We start from the raw sequence: 23,614 nt of genomic DNA on the forward strand, positions 1-23,614 counted from the left end.
AGTTTTCTCTGAACGCATTTAAAAGTACAATGGGGAAAAATGCCAAAATTGGACTGTCCTGGAACTCACTCTATAGACCAGGCTGGCCTCTGCCTCCTCAGTGCTGGCACTATGGGCATGTACCACCAAGCCCAGCTTCCTAGATGATTTTCATGACCACTTTAGCTCATTTGTTTCACACACCAAAAGTCACAGGGTCCTCTAAGTTCCCATGTGTGTCCATGTGCCATGTGTGCCCATGTGCCAATGTGATAACAAGGTGTGGTGGGGGCCACATGTCACATGGTGACATGAATGACCCAAGATCGGTTTTTCATGCATTGCTTTGGTTTGGGGTTTGTGTTGGTTTGTTTGTTTGTTTTGAGGCAGGGTCTAGTATAGCTCAACGTTGCCCTCAACTCCCTAAGTAGCCAAGAATAACCTTGAACTTAAAACTCAGTGCCTGTACCATTCTAGGCAAGCACTTTTACTGCAGACCCCACTCCAGCCCCTCAGCACAGCAATTCCCACTTTCCTGTCTCCACCTCCCCAGTGCTAGGATTACATACCATACCTGGTCTATGTAAGCCTGAAGACTGAACCCAGAGCTTCATGCATGCCAGTCAAGTACTCTACCACCACCACCACCCCAGCTATAGCCTGCCCTCTCCTCAAGCATTTCTAATATTATATTTGACATTATAACCTAAAAGGTACAAGGATTTTTTTTCAGCACAGAATTTAAAGGGGCTGCAGATACTGTGCCCTCCTCTTTTAGCTGGTCTGGGCTTTTTAATTTAAAATTTAGCAATTAAGGGATAAAAATTTAGCTCAGTGATAGAATGCTTGCCTAGTATATTCAAGGCCCTGAGTTCAGTGCTCAGCAACACATAGATATTAGACATACAAACAGACAGATAGCAGATAGATAGATGACAGATAGAGAAATAATAAAGATAGGTACCTACATATATTCATAGATGATAGAGAGATGATAAATGGTAGATACACAGATGACAGATCAATAGGCAGACAGATGATAGATACATAGATAATACAAACATAGATATATGATAAATTTATGTTTAAAACAAATTAAAATTATATCTAAGATTTGTTTTTCTTTCTGAGGCAGGGTTTCTCAGAGTAGCCCCCACTGTACTGGAACTCACTCTGTAGACCAGACTAACCCTGAACTCAGAGACTGGTCTGCTTCTGCCTCCCAGTGCTGAGATTAAAGGCATGTGCCACCACACTCAACCTAGATACTAAGGACTAAACTGATTAATCTGAAAGGAAAGGGAAAGAACAAAGTAAGAAGTAAAATGCACCTTAGTAGTCATGATTACATACAAGCACCAAAGAAAGAACAAAAGGACAGATTAATTAATACACAAAAAAGTTGAAAGGCTCAGATGTCTATGTCAAAATAAGCAAAATAAGCAGGAAAACAACTGATAGCCTAGAACACAGTATGAAGGTCAAGAAGTATGACTCCATCAGGGTCATGCACAGCAGCATGGAGCCAAGCAGGAGACTGCTACCTAACTTAGAATGCCTAAAAATAGAGGCCAGTCCTCCAAGCTTCCGGTGGCCCCCTCACTCCTGGAAGACTAGGTCTTCATCTGGCTGCATCCTTTCGATTTTGTTTGGGTGAGGGGCATTAAGTTCTGGACTTCCATCTTTTTTCAACTGAGGTGGAGGTTAATTGCCATAGTTTTCCCCTAAAGCTTTGACATCTATTATCATTTGACATCTATTATCATTTGACATCTATTATATAGACAGTATAAAGTAAATCTGTATGAACAACCCATCATTATTATTCTTAGAGCTCACCTTTCTGTTATGGCCACCAAATTCTGTTTTTCATATAAAGGCACCCTAGACTAAAACAATTATTGCATTCTAATGGTGGAATGTGTGCGTATTTTTAGCAGGTAAGAGCTCAGTTATGTACCCTCCAAAATTCACACAGTGAAAACAGAAGGTTTGCATCTGGAGATCAGATCTTTAAAAGACATGATTTGCTTAAAATGAAGCCCTTGAAGTGAGCCCTGATGAGAGGTCTAAGAAATGTGGGCCCCTAAAGAAATACCAGAGGTAGTGCTAGGGAAATTGTTCTGTGGGTTAAAGCATTTGCTGTGTGTCTGTGAAGATTTGGGTTCAAATCCCAAGAATTCACCTAAAAGCCAGATGTGTTGGCAAGTGTCTGTAATCCTAGCTCTCCTATGAGATAGATGGGAGGCAGAAACAGGAGAACCCACAGAAGTTCACTAACTTCATGCTACCTTCAGGAATATACCACAAAAAAACCCTGACTCAAAGATAGGAGGACTGACACCCAAGGTGTCCTCTGACTTCTACATGCGCATCACAAAGGCACCCACATTCACACACGAGGATGTGCATACATTTGTCCGCAAACACATTGTATGCACACAAGAAAAAAAGAAAAGAAAGAAATGTCAGGGATGTGTATGAAGACAGTGAGAAATGAAAGCAGTCCCATGGCCTCCCTGACCTGAGACTTCTGGTCTTCAGAACCCTGAAAAGGTAAATCTCTACTGTCTAGCCTGCCTGGACTGTGATATCTTGTCATATACAGTGCATTCTTCAAGTAGCAAATCACGTGCCTCAAAGAGCATTTGAGATACATATGGTTTAGCCATTTGAGATCACCAAGGGTCTGCAAAGACAGTTCAAAACAAGCAAATTTCAAGGTTGAAGTGAAAGGCAGCTCTTCAAAACCAACAGGAGTCTGTATAAACAAGTGCTTCTTAGTGTGTGCTTATTCAGACACTAAAAGCAAAGAGGTGTCACAGCCTGCCTGGTGTCAGGGGGAATTTGTCTTCCTATTTCCCAGCTGAAACTTGAAGCTCTTGGGACATCTGTTTCATCATCTCCCTAAAGAGGGTCAATACCAAAGGTGACAAAAAAGATTAACAAGCCAGGCAGGGTCTGACACAGATCTGTAAGCCCAATGACTTGGGAGGTGATGCAGGAGGATCATAAATTCAAGGCTGCCTATGAGAACTCTAATTCTAGTGATTTAAAGGCCAGCCTGCATAACTTGCTGAGCCCCTATGTCAAAACACAAAGTAGAATGAGAGCTGGGGAGAGAGTGAGGTGGTAGGAAGCACTTGCCTAGCATATGCAAGTCCGTGGGTTTGACCCCAGTATGGGGATGCGGACATGGGGGAGGGGGGAGCATGAAAGGAGCGCACCTGCCATGTGCCCACCAGTTGGTAGTATACAAAGTGACCTCACACTTGGTTTAGGTGAGAAACTGAGCAATTCCCCAAGACCATCTCTCAACAGGTAACTTTGTCTTTTACCATGCCAGCCTCTCCAGGATAGTTCTTCTGGAGACCAAGTCTCTTCAAAGTAACCTCAGAGTACTTCTGCCTCAAGGCCATGCAGCCAAGAGGACCCTGAATACAGAAGTGGCTTTGTCACCCCACTATTACACCCCACCTCAGCCTTCAAGGCCTGAGGAAAGCTAAAAGGCATGGATCTGTCAGGCTTCTCACCGCTTAATTTCCAAAGCCTGTAAGGGTGCAAACTCACTAAAGTTTGTTTCAGATTTAAAGAAAAAGATCTCATGGGTTCCATGATGAGAATAACCTTCATTTTCTTTCTCTCTTTTTTTTTCTCTTTGAAAATTTCATACATGAATACCATATTTATATCATTTCACCCCATCCTTTCCCATCTTCTATGTCCCCCACCACTCCATCTCAAATCCATGCCCTCTTCTTTATTAGCGATACATTGTATTAGTGAATGTATACATATTCCTGCCTCTACCTCCCATGCCCTGAGATTATAGGCATGTGACTCATTGCCCAGGGCTTTGTGCACATCAGGAAAACACCCTACCAACTGAGACATATCCCCAACCCTCAAGTCTGATTTTAAAACAAACAAAAAGCTTGCAAAATTGTAAGATTCTCACCCTAGACAATTATAACTTCTAAACTTTATGCTGTAAGTAGTCAAGGATTGACTGAAGATGGGAAAAGAGACAAGGAAAACAAAATCACCTAAAGATTCAAATAGTTTACAAAAGTAACAGCTGACAATCATCTGTAGCCAAAGGAGAGCGTCTGGGCAGAGGCTATGGAATCCAATCAGTAGACAGAAAATCCTGGCTCCAGATTCAAACTGAAAACCTGATTCTACACTCGACAGCTGCATGCTACTGAACTCCTGCCTTAAATCAATAAGAATAATGACAGGCCCCTGTGGGATAAGATAAATGAAAATAGTTCTTTATTGCCATCACTCATTATAAGCAGCCTGGGCCTTCTAGTGCACTGATTATATTTCCAACACGAGAGAGACGTCTCTCACACAAACTTGGTAATAGCCTCCTGGGAACTATGGATGGAAGAGAGAGTAGAGATGCTGGAAGACACAACAGGCAAAAGGGATCAGCTGAGAGGTGTTCAACATCAAAGTGAATGTGTTAGAACTTAGTCTCCTGTGAGCAGATAGCACAGTGTCATACTGTCCCAACCTAAATGCCACTAAAGCTCAGCACCAGCTGTGTGTCGAGCACCTTCATTCCCTCTCCTACTTAAGCCCTCAGAGTAATCCGATAGGATATTGGACCTGTACTTGCAGAAACCGAAGCTGTGACACAGTGACCCACCAGAGACCACAGAGCCAGGAACATGGGAGAACTTGTCCTTCCCCCCATCTTATACCTGCATTATCCGAAGAAGAAGAAGAAGAAAAATTTGTATCTAACAAGTCCCTTTCTTTCAGGGTTGGCAAAAGAACCCACGACAGGCACTCTATGAGCTGTATCCACAGCCCTCGCTTTCTTCCTGTCAATAGTTGTACAATCCCTTCCTGTTCCTCCTTCCTGTCCACTCATAAACCTCAGACCATGGAAAAGCAATCCCTCCCTACTCTCCCCTTAATCACTAACCTTGCAATTAACTTGGAGGGGTGAGAGCAGCAGGCTGTTTAACCTACACTCCTGTTAGATAAACGTGAAGCAGCAACCCCGACCAGCAGGAACCAGTTTGCCCAAATCAAAATGTACTTTAATTATACATTACATTTTTAAATGAGCTCTATGAATACAATACTTAAACAAGAGGAGAAATGGGCTGGAGAGATGGCTCAGAGGTTAAGAGCACTGGCTGCCCTTCCAGAGGTCCTGAGTTCAATTCCCAGCAACCATATGATGGCTCACAACCACCCATAATGAGACCTGGTGCCCTCTTCTGGGCTTCAGGGATACACGCAGATGGAACACAATATATAATAAATAAATAAAATCTAAAAAAAAAGAGGAGAAATACACTTATCACAAAATTGACCTTAAATTTGTATCAATAAATGAAAATCCATTCCAATATAGAGTATTCATTTCTATATCCCATTCCCCTTTCTTCCTTTAAAGAGATTGACTGTGATCATAACCATTTATAACCACCCCATTTAAATGAAAACAAACATTTATAAACAATAATAGTAACTATATAAAAATAATAATTTAATAAGTATATATTTGTAGCATGTAAATGATATAGATAGTTATATATAGTACATAATGATATATATGTTATAAAGAATAATAATATAATACAATAAATAACAATTTTTAAAATGAGAAGTAATTTCTTTAAAGGAAAAGATCAAAGCAAGAATACTCAGTGCTACCTATCACTACCTTAATGCCACACTGCAAGAGGATCCTGTCCTATTTAACAAGGGAGGGAAAGGAGATATCAAATGACGGTCCACAGAGAATGCAATGGTTACTAGAAAATCTGAGGGTGTGTACAGTTCAGCACACATGGAGGTCAGAGGACAATTTGCCAAGGTCACTTCTCTACCCCACCATGTGGGTTCCAGGGATCAAACGCAGGTCATCAGGCTTGGTAACAAGTGCCATTTCACCAGGATCCTGACCTGTGTGGCTCAACCCTCTCCCACTACCTTCTTCCCCAGTTAGACTTTTCTACTTTCATGCATATAAATACACATGTATACATGTACACATTCCATGTATTAAACAGAACATGTAACAATTAAAATGACAATTCTTAGAACCTGTTTCAAAAAAATTATAATTCTTTCTTTTTAATTTTTTGACTCATTTATTTTATATGTATGGCTGCTTTGCCTGCATGTAGCCTGTTCACTACATAGTTACAGTGCCAAGGAGGCCTGAACAGAACATTGCAGCCACTTGAAGAGAACATTGCAGCCACTTGGAGCTAGGGTTACAGATCATGTGAGTATTGGCATAGAACCCAGGTCCTCTGAGCCACCTCTCCAGCCCTAATAATAACAATTCTGCAGGTGGTGGTGCACACCTTTAGACCCAGCACTCAGGAGGCAGAGGCAGGCAGATCTCTGTGGGTTCAAGGCCAGCCTGATCTACAGAGTGAGTTCTAGGACAGGCTCCAAAGCTACACAGAGAAACCCTGTCTAGAAAATAAAATAAAAAATAAAAAGTTCTGGAGATGTAGCTTAGTGGGTAGAGAGCTTCACTAGCTCCAGCCAGGTGTTGGTGGTGCGTGCCTTTAATCCCAGCATTAGGGAGGCAGAGGTAGGCAGAAGAACTCTGTGAGTTCAAGGTCAGCCTGGTCTAGAGAGCAAGTTCCAGGACAGGCTCCAAAGCAATACAGATAAACCCTGTCTCAAGAAATTAATAATTAATTAGATAGATAGATAGATAGATAGATAGATAGATAGATAGATAGATAGGAAATAGACCTCTTTTGAAAACAAAATCCCCCAATCATCAAGAAACGTGCCTCTAACTCTACATGTAGAAGCTCACATCAGGATTTCTAAGTATGAACTCAGGAGGCCAAGACAGATTGAAGTCAGTTCAGATGTCAGATTGGCCCACACCAAGTCCTGATTTCCAGGCTAGCTTTGGCTATAGAGTGTGTGTGTGTGTGTAGATAGTGTGTGTGCATGGTGTACATGTTGTGTGGTATGTGTGTTGGGTATGTTGTGTGTGTGTAGTAGAGTTGGGTGTATGTGTGTGGTGTGTATGTACATGGTGTGTATATGTGGTATGGTGTGGTGTGTGTGGTATGTGTGCTGTGAGGGGGAGGTGTGTGTGTATTGCTTGGGTTTAAACTCATACACACGTGGAGAGAGAGACCATCTCTGAAGTTTCTTTCTGCTCTAGATAGGAAACTCGGGGCCCTGTCAAACAAACTGAAAAGGCCTGGATTCACAAACATCTCATCAAATATAGTCACTTGCCAGCTGAGAACACCAGCACTGAGGTGGAAACTCCCTCCTTGCCATATCTTTAGCTGTCCAGAAAGATTAAAGCAAGAGAGGCAGTAATAAGCACCTAGAAGCCAGTGTGTGTGATCCCCTTATCTAGTTCTCCAGTGCCCAGGAAACCTGCTCAGTCACTTCAGGACAGGGCTGGAGAGGGTCAGCTGCTGCTTATGGAGTGAGCATGCTAGAACGGCTCACAGAGGAAGGAAACTAAAATCCAGAACATGTGTGACAACACTGAGTCATGATGATGAGAAGAAAGAACAGAGGAAAATCTGAAGAGTTGGCTGGCAAGATGGGGCACACATCCTATGTCAGTGCTTGGAAGCCTGAGGTAGCAGGATCCAGAGTTCAAGGCCAGTTTGAGCTACATAGTGAGATGACATCATGGGGCGGGGGTGGAGAAAAGAATGGGCAGACTGGCAATAAAGAATCTAATATAGCTTCAAGGATACATCAAGGAAATAGCCACAAAGAGAAAGTCCAACAAGAATCCAGAGAAAAGCCTTAGCAGGCAGCGGTAGGATGGATGGATGGATGATGGATGGATGGATAGATAGATAGATAGATAGATAGATAGATAGATAGACAGACAGATAGATAGATAGATACAACATATATGAGCCTCCCCTTTACTATGAAAGAAGAAGGGGCAGGGCCAAGTCCTATGGGAGGACAAAAAGTATGGCCAAAAATAATGCACAGCTGTAGGTGGTAATAGAAAAGCCGGGGAGTCAAAGACAGGGACTCTAAGCAACCATACTACTATTCATTGAATCATTAAACACACAGCACCTAACACACATGGACACCTTGCAGAGGGCTCAGTGTCCTGATGTTTTTTCACTCTTAAAAACAATTATGTGGAAAGTCGAGTGTGATGCCTCCTGTCTGTAAAGTCAGACAGAACTTGGGAGCTTGAGGTAAATGGATTGTGGAAAATTTCAAAACCAGCTGGGGCTCCAAGAGTGACATCCTGTCTTAAAACCAAAACAAACAGATGAAAATGATATGCAAATAGGTGTTGGTACTTCTATTTGCTAGATGAATACAATAAAGCAGTCAGATGACCTTGCTAGATCAGATGCAGAGAAACAGGGATGAGAGTTATGTACCAAAGCTAGGTGAATCTGTTTTTCAAGACGGGATTTCTCTGTATTGCTTTGGAACCTGTCCTGGAATGCGCTCTGTAGACCAGGCTGGCCTCGAACTCACAGAGATAGGCCTGCCTCTACCTCCCGGGTCCTGGGATTAAAGGCTTGCACCACCAATGTGCCCAGCAAATTTTTGTTTTGTTTTTCTAGGCGAATCTGACCACTGCTGTTTGTACACTTAATTCAAACAAACCTTTCAGCTCTGCACCCCAAAGCACTTGCCTCCCTGCATGGAAAGTCCTCCTGAGTTTTACTAAAGACCCGTACATATAAACTCCAGCTGTAGCCTGTCCTAATACCCTTGTCTGTGGAATTTGGAAACAAACCCAAAGCCAAGCTGAGGCCAAAGGAGAACCTTTACGATGGCATTCCAGTGTCCCTAGTTAGATTTAAAAAAAAAAAAAAATCCCACATGATGCCACTAAAATAAAATCAGATTCTTTTTCTGGCACCTGGCCATTGGTTTCTTATCTTAGGCACGAAGTGGAATGTGGTGCATCTGTAGAAGCCAAAGGACCTCTGAAACCTGGGACTGTAAAAACTCAAGAGGGAAGTGACAGCTTGTGAGGAGGCATCGTGTGTAATAAATCTGCTGATGCAGCAAACGGCTGTCTAGTAAGTAAAAAATAGTAACGATGACAGAACCCAAGTGGAAGGGTTCCTGTGCTCCTATGAGGTGGACTGGTGTTCTCAGCTGGGATCAGTGCAGCTCCTCTCTCTCTCTCTCTCTCTCTCTCTCTCTCTCTCTCTCTCTCTCTCTCTCTCTCTCTCTCCACACACACACACACACACACACCACACCACACCACACCACACGACTCACACGACTCTCATAGTTCTATGTTCAGGCGCTGCCTGCTCCCTAACTTCTCAGAGCAGCTGAGGCTTGGCATCCTCCCCCAGCACTCACCTCCAAGGTTTTCACCAGGATCTTCATGTAGATCTCCGAGATGCCTAGCGACAATCCAAAGGCCGAGGGCAGCACGATGAGGCCGACCACCAGCGTCAGCCAGGTGGACAGGAGCTTCACCGCCAGATCTGCGCCCTCCATGGCTCCGGCACGCCCTCCGGGAGGGGTCCCCAGGAGATCCGAGCGAGGGCGGTAGAGGGATACACAAGTCCCAGGCAGTCCCGCGCAGCTCCGAAAACACAGCGCCGCACCGACCCGGAGCCGGCTCCGGCGACTTAGAGCCGCCCGCTTCGGTCCCTTCACCTCTGCCGGGCAAAGGGGAGAAGGAGAACTCTCAGAACTGCAGCGATCTCCTTCCCTCCTCCTCTTGGGTCCCTGCTATCCCCGGAGGCTAACTCTCCACGAGAGGCCCAGGCCCAAGCTGTGGCCACCGCGGCGGGAGCAGACCAGAAGACCCAGCTGGCGGCGATCTTGGGGACACTCTGGTGCGGTCAGAGCTCACGAAGGCAACCAGGAACGCGCCCCACCCCGCGCCTGATTTCCTCCGGGTAGCGATTGCGACAGCCCTTTGGTGACTCACCCAGGCCCTCGGGCAGTGAGGATCCCTGCAGGTTCCCTGCACCTCTGCGTGGGATACGAGCTATGCGGGTAGCCGATGGCTTGCTTGCTTTCGGGTGCCGGGGAGCCCTTTTACTGCACTCTGCCCTTGCCCCACCCCCCTCACCACCCAACGGGGAGCTCCCTGGCACGACTGGGTCCCGGGGGCACCGCTGCCTGGGTGAGCCACCGCCCTCTGCCCCGCCTCTCCCCCCACCCCCGTGCCCTGCACTCCCAGCGAAGGTCCTTTTCGGGAACAGACTTTGCATCTTCACGCACAGAATGGGCCCCTGACGTCTCCAGGACGCTGCGGAATATCTTGTTTTGTGAAAGTGCAAAACAACCGCCAGGGAAGGGCTTTCGGGAGGAGGAGACTGCAGTGCAAGGGTGAGCAGTCACACAGCGCCGCTCCTGACTCCCCTACACCTCCTTCCTTGCCCTGGCCAGCCTCAGGGTTGAATCTAACACAGAGAAGGAGAAAGCTCGCTCAGTCGCTCACTCACTTGTTCTCTCTCCACAGTCGCCTCAACCACCCTGCCAACATCTCCCTGGCACAGAATAGACCCAGAAGACCAGAGTGGCAGTGTTGCAGGACTGTAAGTCCAACACTTGTACTCGGAAATCTGAGACTGGAGAGGAGAAGGGTCTGGGCTGTTCCAATAGTCCGCCTAGGGCTAAATAACCAGGTCCCCCTTTTTAAAAGGCGGGCAGGGAGCTGGGCTGTGGTCACTCCCCTCCCTGGAGGAGATTTCAGTGGAAGTTTCCCTTGCATACACCCACACTCGGGGCACAGACTGCAGAAAATGCTGTGCAAATGCTAACCTTCACCCAACCGCCACGAGTTTCCCGGGGATCCACATCCCACGCCGCTATGGAGCTAGCCCTTACTAGAACAAAGAACAAAAAAATCCTGCACGTGTATTCCACTGCAGCTCAATCAGTTTTAAGAAAAACCTGAGAAGGGACTCAGAACAGTTGTGAGCAAACTCCCGAGGGTCCAGACCGTCACTGAATAGGCTCTAAATTCTTAGTAGGGCTAAACTCGTTTTACAGTTGACAATCAGGAAATGTTTTTGGAGTTGGAAAGGGGGGGGGGCAGATAAGCAAACTGAATGGAACATGTTAACAGCAAACGTTTCAGAAAAAGCTGTCCTCACCCCCAGGGAACCTGGAGGTAGAAGGAAGCTCCTCTCTTTGTACCTCCTGCCAGTTGCCCACACTCTCCCCAGTAGGAAGTTGTGAAGGAAAAGGTGGTAGGAACTTATTCTCAAACTGTAGCCTCTGGACCCAGTGGTACCTGCTGCCACTCGATGTAAACTGTCAGTCTTTGGACCCCTATGGTGTAAGTGCAGAATCAATTTATCCCCTGACCATAGGTGCTCAGTGGCATAACACACACACACACACACACACACACACACACACACACACACACACGATAAATAAAACACAATTTTAAAAAATTGTGTGGGCTGGAGAGACGGCTCAATGATTAAGAGCACTGACTGCTCTTCCAGAAGATATGGGTTCAATTCCCAGCACCCACACGTCTATAACTACAACATCTGACACCCTCACACAGACAGACATACATGCAGGCAAAACACCAATGCACATAAAATAAATGAATTATTTTTAAAAATTGTTCCGGGCAGTGGTGGCACATGCCTTTAATTCTAGTAGGCAGGTGGATCTCTGTGAGTTCAAGGCCAGCTTGGTCTACAGAGCAAGTTCCAGGACAGGCTCCAAGGCTACAGAGACAACCTTGTTGTTTTTTAAGGAGCATCTACCAGGCAAGATGAGAAAAACCTGTAATCCCAGCACTTGGGGAATGAGACAAGACGACCAGGAGTTCAAGGCCAGCATGGGCTATCTGAGACCCCTGTCCCAAAAGCACAAAAAGAAACATCTATGTGCAGAAATAAGTGTGTGTACATGTGTGGTGTCTATATTTAGCTCACAATGTAGGATTGACTAGCTCCTTTCATGCTTTCCAGGGGAAATGCTTAGCCCTTTTTCTTCCAACCAAAAGGAAGAAGGGATGCTTCTACAGAGGAAACATACAGGCAGCCCCTGTTTCTGTTTACACAACCTGGTGCTGAGTATACACAACCAAACTTGTGAAGTGGCTTTGGGTTGGGGTTTTGTTTAGGAATGGCTCTGTAAACAAAGCTGTATCCTGAAACCAGAAAACTGCTACAAGGGCAGTGTTCCTTCTCACCTGAGCCCTGGAAACCCTCCAAAAAGATACAAGCTCGCTTTGTCAGACCTTAGGAAGGAGAGGCTCAGTGCTTGCTTTACCTCCCAGGAACCTCCTTCCCTTCCTGCAGGCAGGCCTCCTCTGCCTTAACCGATCAGTCCTGGAGTTTTTACCTTAATGGAAGCCAGAAAATTGCAATCAAGAAGTCTGTAAGGCATGGCCAGGCTCCCCTCCACGCCCTCTGTTCTGTTTGCCCCTCTCAAGCTTCTATTGTTGTCAAAGGTCTTAGGTTTGGGCAACTGCAGGCCCCGCCCCAGTGCTGATGTGAGCTTCTTCCTAGGCGGACTCCACCGCAGCCTTTCTCTTAAGTGCCTCCAGCTCACTAGACTAAAGAATGCTTAGAAACTGGGGGTGGTGGCTTGAATGAGAATGGCCCCCATAGGCTCAAATGTTTGAATGCTTGATCCCCAATTGGTGGAACCTTTAGGGACAGGTAGCAGGTGTGGCCTCTTTGGAGGAGGTGTGTCACTGGGGGCAGGCTTCATGGTTTAAAAGCCCACACCTTTTGCCAGTGCTTCTCCTGCCTTGTGTTTGTGTCTCAGGCTGTGAGCTCTCAGCAACTGCTCCAGAGCCGTGACTTGCCTGGCTGCTGCCATGACCCCTACTATGATGGTCGTGGACTCACCGTCTGAAACTGGGAGCCCAAAGACACTCTTCTATATTGCCTTGGTCATGTGTCTAGAATTGTTTCTGAGTGTACCTGTGAAGGTACTGATGGCAGTTGAGATTGATACTCAAACACAGTACAGGAGGATCTTCGTCTAGACCATCGGCTGGGTGCGGAGGTCCGCTACATCAGGGCAGAAAGCTTGAGGGAAGAGCTGGACCTTTTTAATTGAGCCCCTTCCACCATCAGTCTCCCTAATAAATCCTGATTTATCTTCTACCTTCCAGTGTGTGTTTGCTGCAGTATTCAAAAATGTGAGGGATACACCAGTGTGAGTATGTGGAAGGCAGAGATCCACTTTGGTGTCTTCTCTGTCGTTTCCAGGTATCTTGAGACAGGGTTTCTCATTGCATCTGGGATATCTTTCAACTAGACTGGCTGGCTAGCAAGTCCTGAGGGTCACCTGGCTCCTCCCCACCCCGCCCTGCCCTGGGATTACAGGAACTACCATCCCACCTAGCTTTTAGCATTATCTAAACTCCAGACCTCAAATTTGTGCAGCAGGCATTTTTCCCAGTGAGCTACCTCCCCATTCCACCTTCAATATTCTTCAGAGCCCCCATCTCCAAGAGTGTGAGGGGAACACTCTCCACATAGGGAAGTTGTACTAATGTTCACAGTGAGCAGCTAAGTCTCATAATATACTCCCATGGCCAGCTCAATTACTGGTTTCTTTTTTTTGGGGGGGGGGGTGTTGAGACAGGGTTTCTCTGTGGCTTGGGAGCCTGTCCTGGCACTAGCTCTTGTAGACCAGGCTGGCCCGAACTCAAGAGATCAGCCTGCCTCTGCCTCCCGAGTGCTGGAACTAAAGGCATGTATCACCAACGCCCAGCCAATTACTGGTTTCTTAAAGCTCTATTACATATTCTTTTCATGAGGAGGTCTGGTATTTGAGACAGGGTCTCTCCAAGTAGTCCTGGATGTCCTGGAACTCAAAACCAGGTTGGCCTGGAACTCACAGAGATCCACGTGCCTCTGCTTCCCAAGTGCTGTGATTAAAGGCGTGGTCACCACACCTGGCTTCCAATTTGTATAATATTAATGCTTCCAAGTCCTTCCATTCTTCCTTAGCTGCTGCTTATATGAAATCATTCATTTGTCCTACTTCATTATTTGTTTCACATGGCCATTTAGGACAAGGGAGAAATCTTAGCAGATAAAAGGGTCTGCTGAACAAAGCCTGAGGACCCACACAGTGGGAACAGAAAATTGTCTTCTGACCTCCTCATGCATGCCTGTACATACACACACATTAAACAAACATAATAAAAAAATTAAAGTGGGGGCTGGGCATTGGTGGCTCACACCTTTAATCCCAGCACTCTGGAGGCAGAGGCAGGCATATCTCTTGTGAGTTCGAGGCCAGCTTGGTCTTCAGAGCTAGTTCCAGGACAGGCTCCAAAACAATACAGAGACACCCTGTCTCAAAAACAAACAAACAAACAAAAAACCCACAGAGCACTAGGGGACCAGGAATTAAACACACAGGGACCTCTCTTTAATGGAAGAGATAAACACCTGTTTTCCTGCTCAGAGGGCTCAGTGGATTTTGTTAATGACCTGGTGACTGTCTGCTACCTGTGGAGGCTGACCTCACCCGAATTTCCCCAACTGATTATCCCTCTTCCCTCCCTAGACCATCTGTACTGCAGATGTCCCAAGTCCTTTAAAGCCTGATAACCTCCATGCTCTCAAAAACCACATTACATTGTAGCCCTTTTAGCTAGAGAACCCACCCTCATGGTCACGTGTACATAGTAGAGGAGTGTCTCTGTGGACCCGCCTTAAGCTTTACTGTGTACCTGGAATTGGACTGATTGTTACCTGGAAACCTTTCCCTAACTGTATTGTTTTAATTTTGCTGATGGTAGTCTGATCCAGGTTGGCAAGGTCAATCTGCACCAGGTTTTCATTCTCACCTCTTCAGCATTTGCTTCCTTGTCTGATACCACACACACACACACACACACACACACACACACACACACACACACACCCCAACCACTTGTCCACAGGTGCGAGCATGTAAGAAAAATATGCCACAGGTTCTGAGGCCACTGGCTGAAAGGGTTGTAGAGGGCAAGCCTGGAAGATTCCCTTGGGAAGCCCTTCACCCTGAGATGGAGAGCTTTGAGGGGGGAGATGAGGAAGGGCGTGGTGTACCTCTCTGCACAGGAGGAAGACAATACAATGCCTTCTGACTTGTTTCTGTAACTGAGTTCTGAGGGTGGAGACTTTGTGCCTTAGTCATGCACTGAGACTTCAGCTGTGTTTGTTGTTTGGGGGCCAGACAAATGTCCTTAACAGGACGTTTTAGTTTTATATTAATCTTTGTTGCCCTGTCTACAAACCTTCTGCAAAGGTGGTCAACTGCCAGGCCTTTTCCCTGTGGAGACTACATATCCCAGAATCCCACCACGGTCCTCAGAACCACAGGTGCGGTATGGATATTTTCAAGCCTTCAGAGTTATTCGTAGATTCATTGATCATTTTAAATACTGCTTTCTTTGCTGTATACTTAACAAAGAATCTAGAGATAGACAAAAGTCAATAGTCACCTTAGACTTTTTTTAGAGTTATTGTCTGTTCATGAAGACAGACACAGGAGTGACCATTACTCAGTTGTGTTTTCTATCTCCTAGGAGAAACTGCACTGAGCAGACAGACCATTACTCAGTTGTGTTTTCTATCTCCTAGGAGAAACTGCACTGCAGACAGTCGGTGCTGAATGTTCCCATAACTGCTGAGTGGGAAGTCATTTAATTTAGCACTTGGAAGAACGAGGCAGGAGATATTACTTTGGGTTCAAGGCCAGCCTAGACTACATAGTGAGGTGTGTGTGTGTGTGTGTGTGTGTGTGTGTGTGTGTTTGGTTGGTTTTTGGTTTTTCGAGACAGTCTTTCTCTGCACAGTGAGTTTCAAGACAGTCTTTGACCACAGAGTGAGATGCCCCACCCTCCCAACCCACCTCGGACAAACAAAAAAAAAAAAAAAAAAAACAAGCAAGGCTGATGATGTGGCCAAGCAGCCAAAAGTGCTTGCTATACGAGTTTGACCACCTGAATTCTATCCCAGGAACCTATCATGGAAATAAAGAATCAAAAGCTGTTCCCTGAGTCCCACATGATCGAGCAAGTAGACAGGCACTGATCACCACAAAACGGACGCTAAGATGTAGCTCTGGGTAGTGCTTGCTTGTCAAGCACTAAAATAAAAAGAAACAAACAAGAACAAACAAGAAGCTGGAGAGATGGTTCAGCGGCTAAAAAAAACCGCTTGCTACTGTTTCTGAGGACCTCAGTTACAGTGAAGATCCCAAGAGCAAGGCAAGACTTCCTGTCCCTGAAGTCCGGGGGTATCTAGCGCCCTCTCCTGGACTCTGAAGTCATATGCATCACAAGAGCACAGAACTACATACAGTCACACACATACACCAATAATTAAAAAATAAAAGACAAAATTTCAACGATAAAAACAACTCAACTTATAAAACATCTTTCGGGACTGGAGAGATGGTTCAGTGGTTAAGAGCTCTGGCTGCTCTTGCAGAGGTCCTGAGTTCAATTCCCAGCAACCACATGGTGACTCACAACCATCTATAATGAGATCTGGTGTCCTCTTCAGGCCTGCAAGCATACATGTGGACAGAATACTGTGTACACAATGAATAAACAAAAAAAATCTTTAAAATAATCTTACTTTTCTGTGTGGACACTGGAACCCAGGTGCTTCCATGTTAAAAAATATTAATGACATATAATTACAATAGTTCTGCAAACCAGAGTTTGACCCAACACATTTAACATTTCTCCGTGTTTACATGTTTTTATTTGCTCATGTATTTGTTCAGAGGGGAAAATGTCAAGGAGACAAAAATCATTTCATAAAGATTGTAATGAACTCGTTTCTTTTATGCTACCTTAAAAGTAATATTTCTACTTCAGTCTAAGCATGATTTACGAAGGAAGAAAATGCTAAGATCTTTTTCCATTAATCATTAAATATTCGTTTTATGTAAACATATGTATAATATGTAAATATGCCCCGTGTATATGTGAGGAGGTCTTGCTCTGTAGCCCAAGAGCTCACTCTACTCCTGCCTCCACTTCTGGGAGCTGGGGTTGCAAGCATGAGCCACCATGTCTGGCTCCCCTTTGTAAACCTCTGAACTACAACCAGGAACTTCTTTCTACCTCTGTATGTGGCTATTGTTTGGCTACTATTCTATAGCAAAATGAAAATAAGGGCTTTAAAAACTGTAGCTTAGATCTGGAGAGATGGGCCAGTGGTTAAGAGCACTTGTTCCCAGCACCCACACGGCAGCTCACAACTATTCATAACCCATAACTCCAGCTCTAGGGCAACTAATGTCTTCTTCTGACCTCTACAGATACCAGGAACACACATGGTGCAGAGACATACATGGGAACAAAATATTCACACACATAAAATAAAATAAATCTAAATTTTTAAATTTAGCTTAACAGCTATTTAATTTTTGGGGGGGGGGGTTTTGTTGTTTTTTTTTGTTTGTTTGTTTGTTTTTGTTTTTTTTTTTGTTTTGTTTTGTTTTTCGAGATAGGGTTTCTCTATGGCTTTGGAGGCTGTCCTGGAACTCACTCTGTAGACCAGGCTGGTCTCAAACTCACAGAGATCTGCCTGCCTCTGCCTCCCGAGTGCTGGGACTAAAGGCGTGCACCACCAATACCTGGCAACAGCTATTTAAAAATTAACCAGACTTTGTGACATTAAAAAAGTTTCATATTTTCATGCACCGTGGAAAGTCACAGAGACTTACTGTAAGCAATGACAATACAGCTCCTTCATCATCCCTGAGGATCAAAGGTGTTTGAAGTTAGGAAGAACCTACAGCTGTCAGGGTTAAACTGTACATTTGGACCAAGTGAGAAAAAGACAGTTCAAGTTCTTGCCAGACCTAGCTTATGCATCAGACTCTCAGGTTGGCTCACACACAGCTGAGTATTTCAGATTTTTACATCAGTGAGCTCTATGTAATCTGCTTCTTTTTAACATGGAAAGACCTCATAAAGCAACTCAGTATACAAAAGAAAAAAAGCAAACAAATGAACAACAACAAAAAAAAAACATCAAGGTCCAGTAAATACGAAATGTGGGGACAAGAGTCACACAAAGGTGCAGGGACACACCAAACCCCAAGCTGGAATCAAAGAGTTTCTCGGGAGTAAAGGAGTCAATAAATGTGCTAAGCAGATGGATGGATGGATGGATGGATGGATGGATGGATGGATGGACGGACGGATGGACAGACAGACAATCTAGGTCAATTAAGTGCCTCACTTCAACAGACACCAAAAATTTGACACCCTCACTTAGCAACTTAAGCATTTGACAGTTACTTGTCACCCCTCTTCAGGACCAGAGACTTAAAAAATATTTACTCAAACCACTGAACAACCAGAGATATTACATGTCTATGCCTTGCTAGACTTAGAATTTGGCATGTTAGTCCATTGTAGAATTAGGACAAACTTACTTAAATAGAACAAATGTTCAGCTTTTCTGGAAAAAGGTAAAACTAACCTCTGCTCCCAAACTGCAAAGGCACCAACAAAGGGAAAAATGACTCATTCATGTTGGTGAAAATACCATTTACTGAGGGCACTTGTGGAGTGGTAAACAACAACACATAGCTGCCTTGTCCCCACCAACACCCACCAACCTCCACTGGCTGCAATTTCTACGGGAAAGGTAAGATGGAGGCTGGGTTCAGAGTACTGCCTGGTATTAAAACAGCAGAGGTGACTGCAGACTCCCTTCAGATAAAACAGTGTCTGGGAAGGCATGTTGGCTAGTTTGATAGCCACTAGATACAAGCTGGAATCAGATTCTGAGAGGAGGGAGCTCAATTAAGAAAATTGGTCCATAAAACCAGGCTGTAGACAGACAGGCCTGTAGGGCATTTTCTTAATTAGTGATTGATGGAGCTTCCCTTGGTGGAAGGTGATTCAGTGTGTGAAAGCCAAATAAACCCTTTCCTCTCCAAATTGCTTTTGGTCATGGTGTTTCATCACAGTCATAGTAACCCAAAGACAGATGGTTACATGTTTATGTGGGCTTCATAAGCTTTCTCTGATGGTCTCAACAAATACTACCCTACCTTACAAGGATGGCTTACTTTGTTGCAGTCGGACACATGGAACAGCTCAGTGGTACAGTCAACCTAAGTAGGATTCAGAATACTAGTCTCACTACAAGAAATGCTATACATTTGTTTCTTTTTAAATCTTGTGTCTATGTGTGCAGAAGAGTATGCGCAAATGAAGGCCCCTGTGCACCACAGCACACAGGGGCATCAGAGGACAACCTTGGTTATCAGTTCCTACTTTCAGTCTTGTGTTGTTCACCACTGTGGACATTAGGCGAGCTGGCTCGTGAACTTCGGGGAATCTCCTGCCTCTCATCCCACATCACGGCAGAGGCATCAGAACTACTGGTGTGTGCTGCACATCCAGTTCAGATGTTTCCGGGGACTCGGACTCAGCGCTTTACAGCTGCACGCTAGCGTTTTACACACTGGGCTTTTCTTCGGTCCCTTTTAAAATCCTTGGTGTGTAAGCCAGGCGGTGGTGGTGGCACAGGCCTTTAATCCCAGCACTATGGAGGCAGGCAGAAGCAGGCAGATCTCTGTAAGTTCAAGGTCAGAGCTAGTTCCAGGGCAGCTAAAGCCATACAGAGAAACCCTGTCTCAAAAAAAGAATAAAACAAAAGAAAAACTGTGTGTGTGTGTGTGTGTGTGTGTGTGTGTGTGTGTGTGTGTGTGTGTGTGTGTGTGTGTGTGTGTGAGACAGAGAGAGAGGGGGGGTCCTTGCTCTTTCTGTGTGATGTGTATGTTAGGATTCAGGCATTATGCTGGCCTGTCCCTGTCATCTGGCAGAATGCACTCAGGCAGTACTTTGGTCAGCACAAGTTCAAAGGACCCCTTTAAAAGAAGACTTCTGTCCACTTCTCTCTTTCTGCTCCTCTCTTTGCTTGCTCCTCTTTCCACTCTCTTCTCTTTCCTGCTGTGTACACTGCGGTTCCCCTGGAGCAGACCGGACTTGTGTCTCCCTCTTCTCTTCTGTCCTCTCTCTGTCTCTGTGTCTCTTTACCTCTTTTTCTTTCCCCCTCCCTCCCCTAATTAAACTTCTCACTCAAGCTCTGCCTGCCTGGCATGTTTGTCCCTCGCCTCAGTCGCTCTTGCTTGCCATGGAATCCGCCATGGTCTCCCACACAGCACAGCACCCCCTTCCAGCTTTATCCTAACCTCGACCATCCCAGTCCTTCATCCCCCTGCCCCCAGTTTACCCAGGAGATCTCTAGTTCCCCTTCCCAGGACGAAGCATGGGTACCTCTAGGGTCCTCCTTGTTACCTTGCTTCTCTGGATCTGTGGACTGTAGTCTGGTTATCCTTTGCTTTACACTTAGAATCCACTTATGAGTGGATACATACCGTGTTTGTCTTCCTGAGTCTAAGGACAATTTTCTTAGAGCTTAAGGAAACAAACAATGCCACCTGAAATGGAGGTTGGCAAGGAGCCAGGTGGAGAAGGAGACGGAGACTACAGGGAAAGAAGTGAGGGAACACAAAAGCCTGGGGAAGCATGCTTGGGGGGAAGGGCACACCAGAAGAAGGAAAATGTACACTTTTCTGTGTAACTTAAGAGGTGGGCATGCTCGGTGGCAGATTTTGTGACAGCAGCTGCAATGGGCTGTCCTGAAAAGGGGGTTTTCTGGGAAGGAAAAGTATGTTATCTCAAGAGGAGGTATTCCGAAACAAACAAACAAACAAAAAAAAAAAAAAAAAAAAAAAAAAAAAACCACGGTCTATTCACCCCGGACAAGCAGCCCACAACAGACCTAAGTACAGAGACCACCAAACCGCTTGGTGGACCATGAGTTTTATTTGGGTTACTTACAGGAGCAGAAATGACTCAAAGACAGCTGCATCACCAAAGCCCACCCCAGTACAGATGACAGCTCACAAAGCGGGGAACTTGGAGCACACTGCACAGCCTCCACAGGTTGGTGAGTGTCCTTTCCAGGTGACTCAGTTGATCTAAACCTCTTCCTGGCAGCTCAGCGGGCTTCTGCTTCTTCCAGGAAAGTGGTCTGGTCTGGATCTTCTTTGGGGCTCAGCTCTGCTCTTCTGAGAGGGACTCTGAGATGACTGCTTACAGGGAGGAGTTTAGTCACCCTGGTGGGTTTAGGGTCTTCCTGAAGCTATTTTGAGTTGTTAACCTCCCTGTTTAAGGAGCTTCCCTGCAGGGTGGAATGTTTAATTTTTTAGGGATCTTACACAACACAGGGATAATTCATCATTTCTCCTGCCTACTTTTGGGCAGCTCAGAATGCCAGCTCTCTACCTGGGGCTAGGGAGGGAACTTGAACAAAGCTAGGTACCGACACTTTCGCATATGATAATGTTATTTTCAAGGAATGGTGAAAACAAGTGTCCTCATTTCTAATGGGAAAGGGAAGGTTCAATGCTTCAATAGTCTGAGTCTACTTCATTCAGTCTTTGTGATGTCTGGCAAGGTGTACCTTGGGTCATGGCAACTAGGAGCCACTTCACAGCTTACAGAGTGTTTTTGTTCCTGTTATCCCAGGCATTCTCACCACACCCACAGGGTGCGATTATCAAAAATCACTGGAGCCTGTTTGAAGTGAACCTGACTCACTCTCCTAGTCAAAGGCTGGTTCAAAGAAAGGAGAGATCCTGTCATGGACAGACAAACCTCAGAGGAAGGACAGACAGTCCAGACTGCAGCATTTAAAGGCCCACAGCCCACTTCCCAACCAGCCAAGTGCTCCACTGGGTGGCCAAACCTGTCTGTGACCTCCTGTCCCTAAAGAAAGACTGCCAGGAGTCAGTGAAGAGTCTCTCCTTCCCTCTTAGTCTTGTCCCTTGTTCTTCCTCCACAGAGCTGACTTACGTTGTCTGTAGAGTGCTGAAGATTTGCCCAAGCTTACTCATGACCCTGTAAAACTATTCACTCATAAATTTCGGTCATGAAAGCATCTATAATCTCCCATAAGGCAGTTACTTATAAAAACCGAACTTGGAGTTGGAGTTCAGTGGTTAAGACCGCTGGTTGCTCTTTCAGAAGACCCAGGTTTAATTCCCAACACCCACATGTCAAGATGACAACTTTTTGTCTGTAACTCGAGATCCAAGGGATCTGATGCCCTCTTCTGGTCTCCAAGAGCACAACAGAAGCACTTGGTGCACAGACATATTGTAGGCAAAACACTCCTACATATAAAATAAAAGATAATAATAAGATAAAATGTAGGACTCCCATTATCGATATACTGGCAAGCAAGCCAATAAGCAGTGTTCCTACCTCAAGCTCCTGCCTTGGGGCCCTGCAATGATGGACTATAACTTGTCTGCTTATATAAATTCTTTCCTCCTCCAAGTTGTTTTTGGAGAGAGTGGTTTTGTGACTCTGTTTTGTTTCAGTTTTATGCAAATAGGGTTTCTTTTCTGTGTAGCCCTGGTTGTCCTGTAACTCAGAGATCATTCTGTTTCTGTTGGGATTAAAGGCATGTGCCACCATATCCAGAGGCCACAGTGGCTTTGTTTGTTTGTTTGTTTGTTTTATCATAGCAACAGAGGTGACACTAAAACAAATGTGCTGAGCATGCTGGGGATTGAAGTCTGGGGGTTTGCAGATCCTCTTCCAATAGCCTTCCCAGAGGCAGTGAATGTCTAGACATAGACTATGCTAGTCTTGTGAAAAGCAACCAGAGCTGTAAAATACATTTATTTCTTTTTATGTGTATAGCTGTTTTGCCTGCATGTATATCTGTGCCTAGTGCTCTCAGAGATTAGAAGAGGATATCAGATCCTCTGAGGCTAAAGTTGCAGATGGCTATGAGCCACTATGTGGATGCTAAAACGATAGTACTCTGGAAGAGTAGCAAGTGCTCTTAACCACTGAGCCATCTCTCCTCCAAAAGCAACCTTTTAAAGGTAGTCAAGAGATACTGGAGGACTGGGAATAGAAATGGGAAGGAAATACACCAATGTATGCCCACACAGTGAAATCAACATCATGCAATGACATAAATTATTTCCATATAAGAAACATCATGTGTTATGGACAGTTCCCCCCACCACCACCAGCCTGTTCCTACAGCCGAGTCAGCCCCAAATAACACACAGAGACACTGTATTAGATATAAAGCTGTTGGCCTGTTACTAGCATTTCTGTTTAACTGGGCTATGCCCCACTTAGAATCTTACTGCCTGTTCTAGGAATGGCAACTATGTTTTTGTTTCAAATAGTTGTTTATAGCTAGGCAATAGTGGTGATAGTGGTGATGGTGAACACCTCTGATACCGACACTAAGGAGGCAGAGGCAGGTGGATCTCTGAGTTCAAGGCCAGCCTGGTCTGGTCTGTGGATCAAGTTCTCTGTGTAGCCTTGGCTACACAGAGAAACCCTGTCTCAAAAAGCCAAAATCAAAGCTAAACAAAAAAGATTTTCATAACCATCTTTAAACCCTACCTTTGTTTCAAAGGTTATATGTCCACATACGACTACCTTGTTATCACTACCTGTTGTTATGACTACCTTGTGATGCCCACCTTGCAACCATGTCTTTGTTTCAGGAGGCCTTCAGGACTAACTTGTTATGTAAGTCTGCTCCTGTAACCCTGCCTATTTTGCCAGCCAAACCCTCCATTTGGAAATCCTCTTCCCCTGTATAAAACCATAGTCTCCTCACATCCAATGCTGACATCTCAGAAC

At 45.2% G+C, this 23,614-nt stretch overlaps 1 protein-coding gene across 4 annotated transcripts in view; it reads right to left on the bottom strand.

The window, feature by feature from the left end:
• The window catches only part of Gpat3 (glycerol-3-phosphate acyltransferase 3), a 258,642-nt gene extending 248,537 nt beyond the window's left edge, over nt 1-10,105 (bottom strand). For 2 of the 4 annotated variants that reach the window (XR_007835362.1, XM_051198113.1), the window contains exon 1: nt 9,313-9,486. Coding sequence is in view for 2 of the 4 variants with exons in the window: in XM_051198113.1 (XP_051054070.1) it covers nt 9,313-9,453 (141 nt within the window). In the remaining 2 variants the exon portion in view is untranslated. Of the gene's footprint in view, nt 1-9,312; nt 9,618-9,892 lie in introns of those variants that run through there. The other 2 variants (XM_051198114.1, XM_051198115.1) reach the window with 2 other exon arrangements.
• Nucleotides 10,106-23,614: the final 13,509 nt, after the last annotated feature.

The sequence above is a fragment of the Phodopus roborovskii genome, unplaced genomic scaffold (genome assembly GCF_943737965.1).
Source record: "Phodopus roborovskii unplaced genomic scaffold, PHOROB, whole genome shotgun sequence".
Lineage (NCBI taxonomy): Eukaryota > Metazoa > Chordata > Mammalia > Rodentia > Cricetidae > Phodopus > Phodopus roborovskii.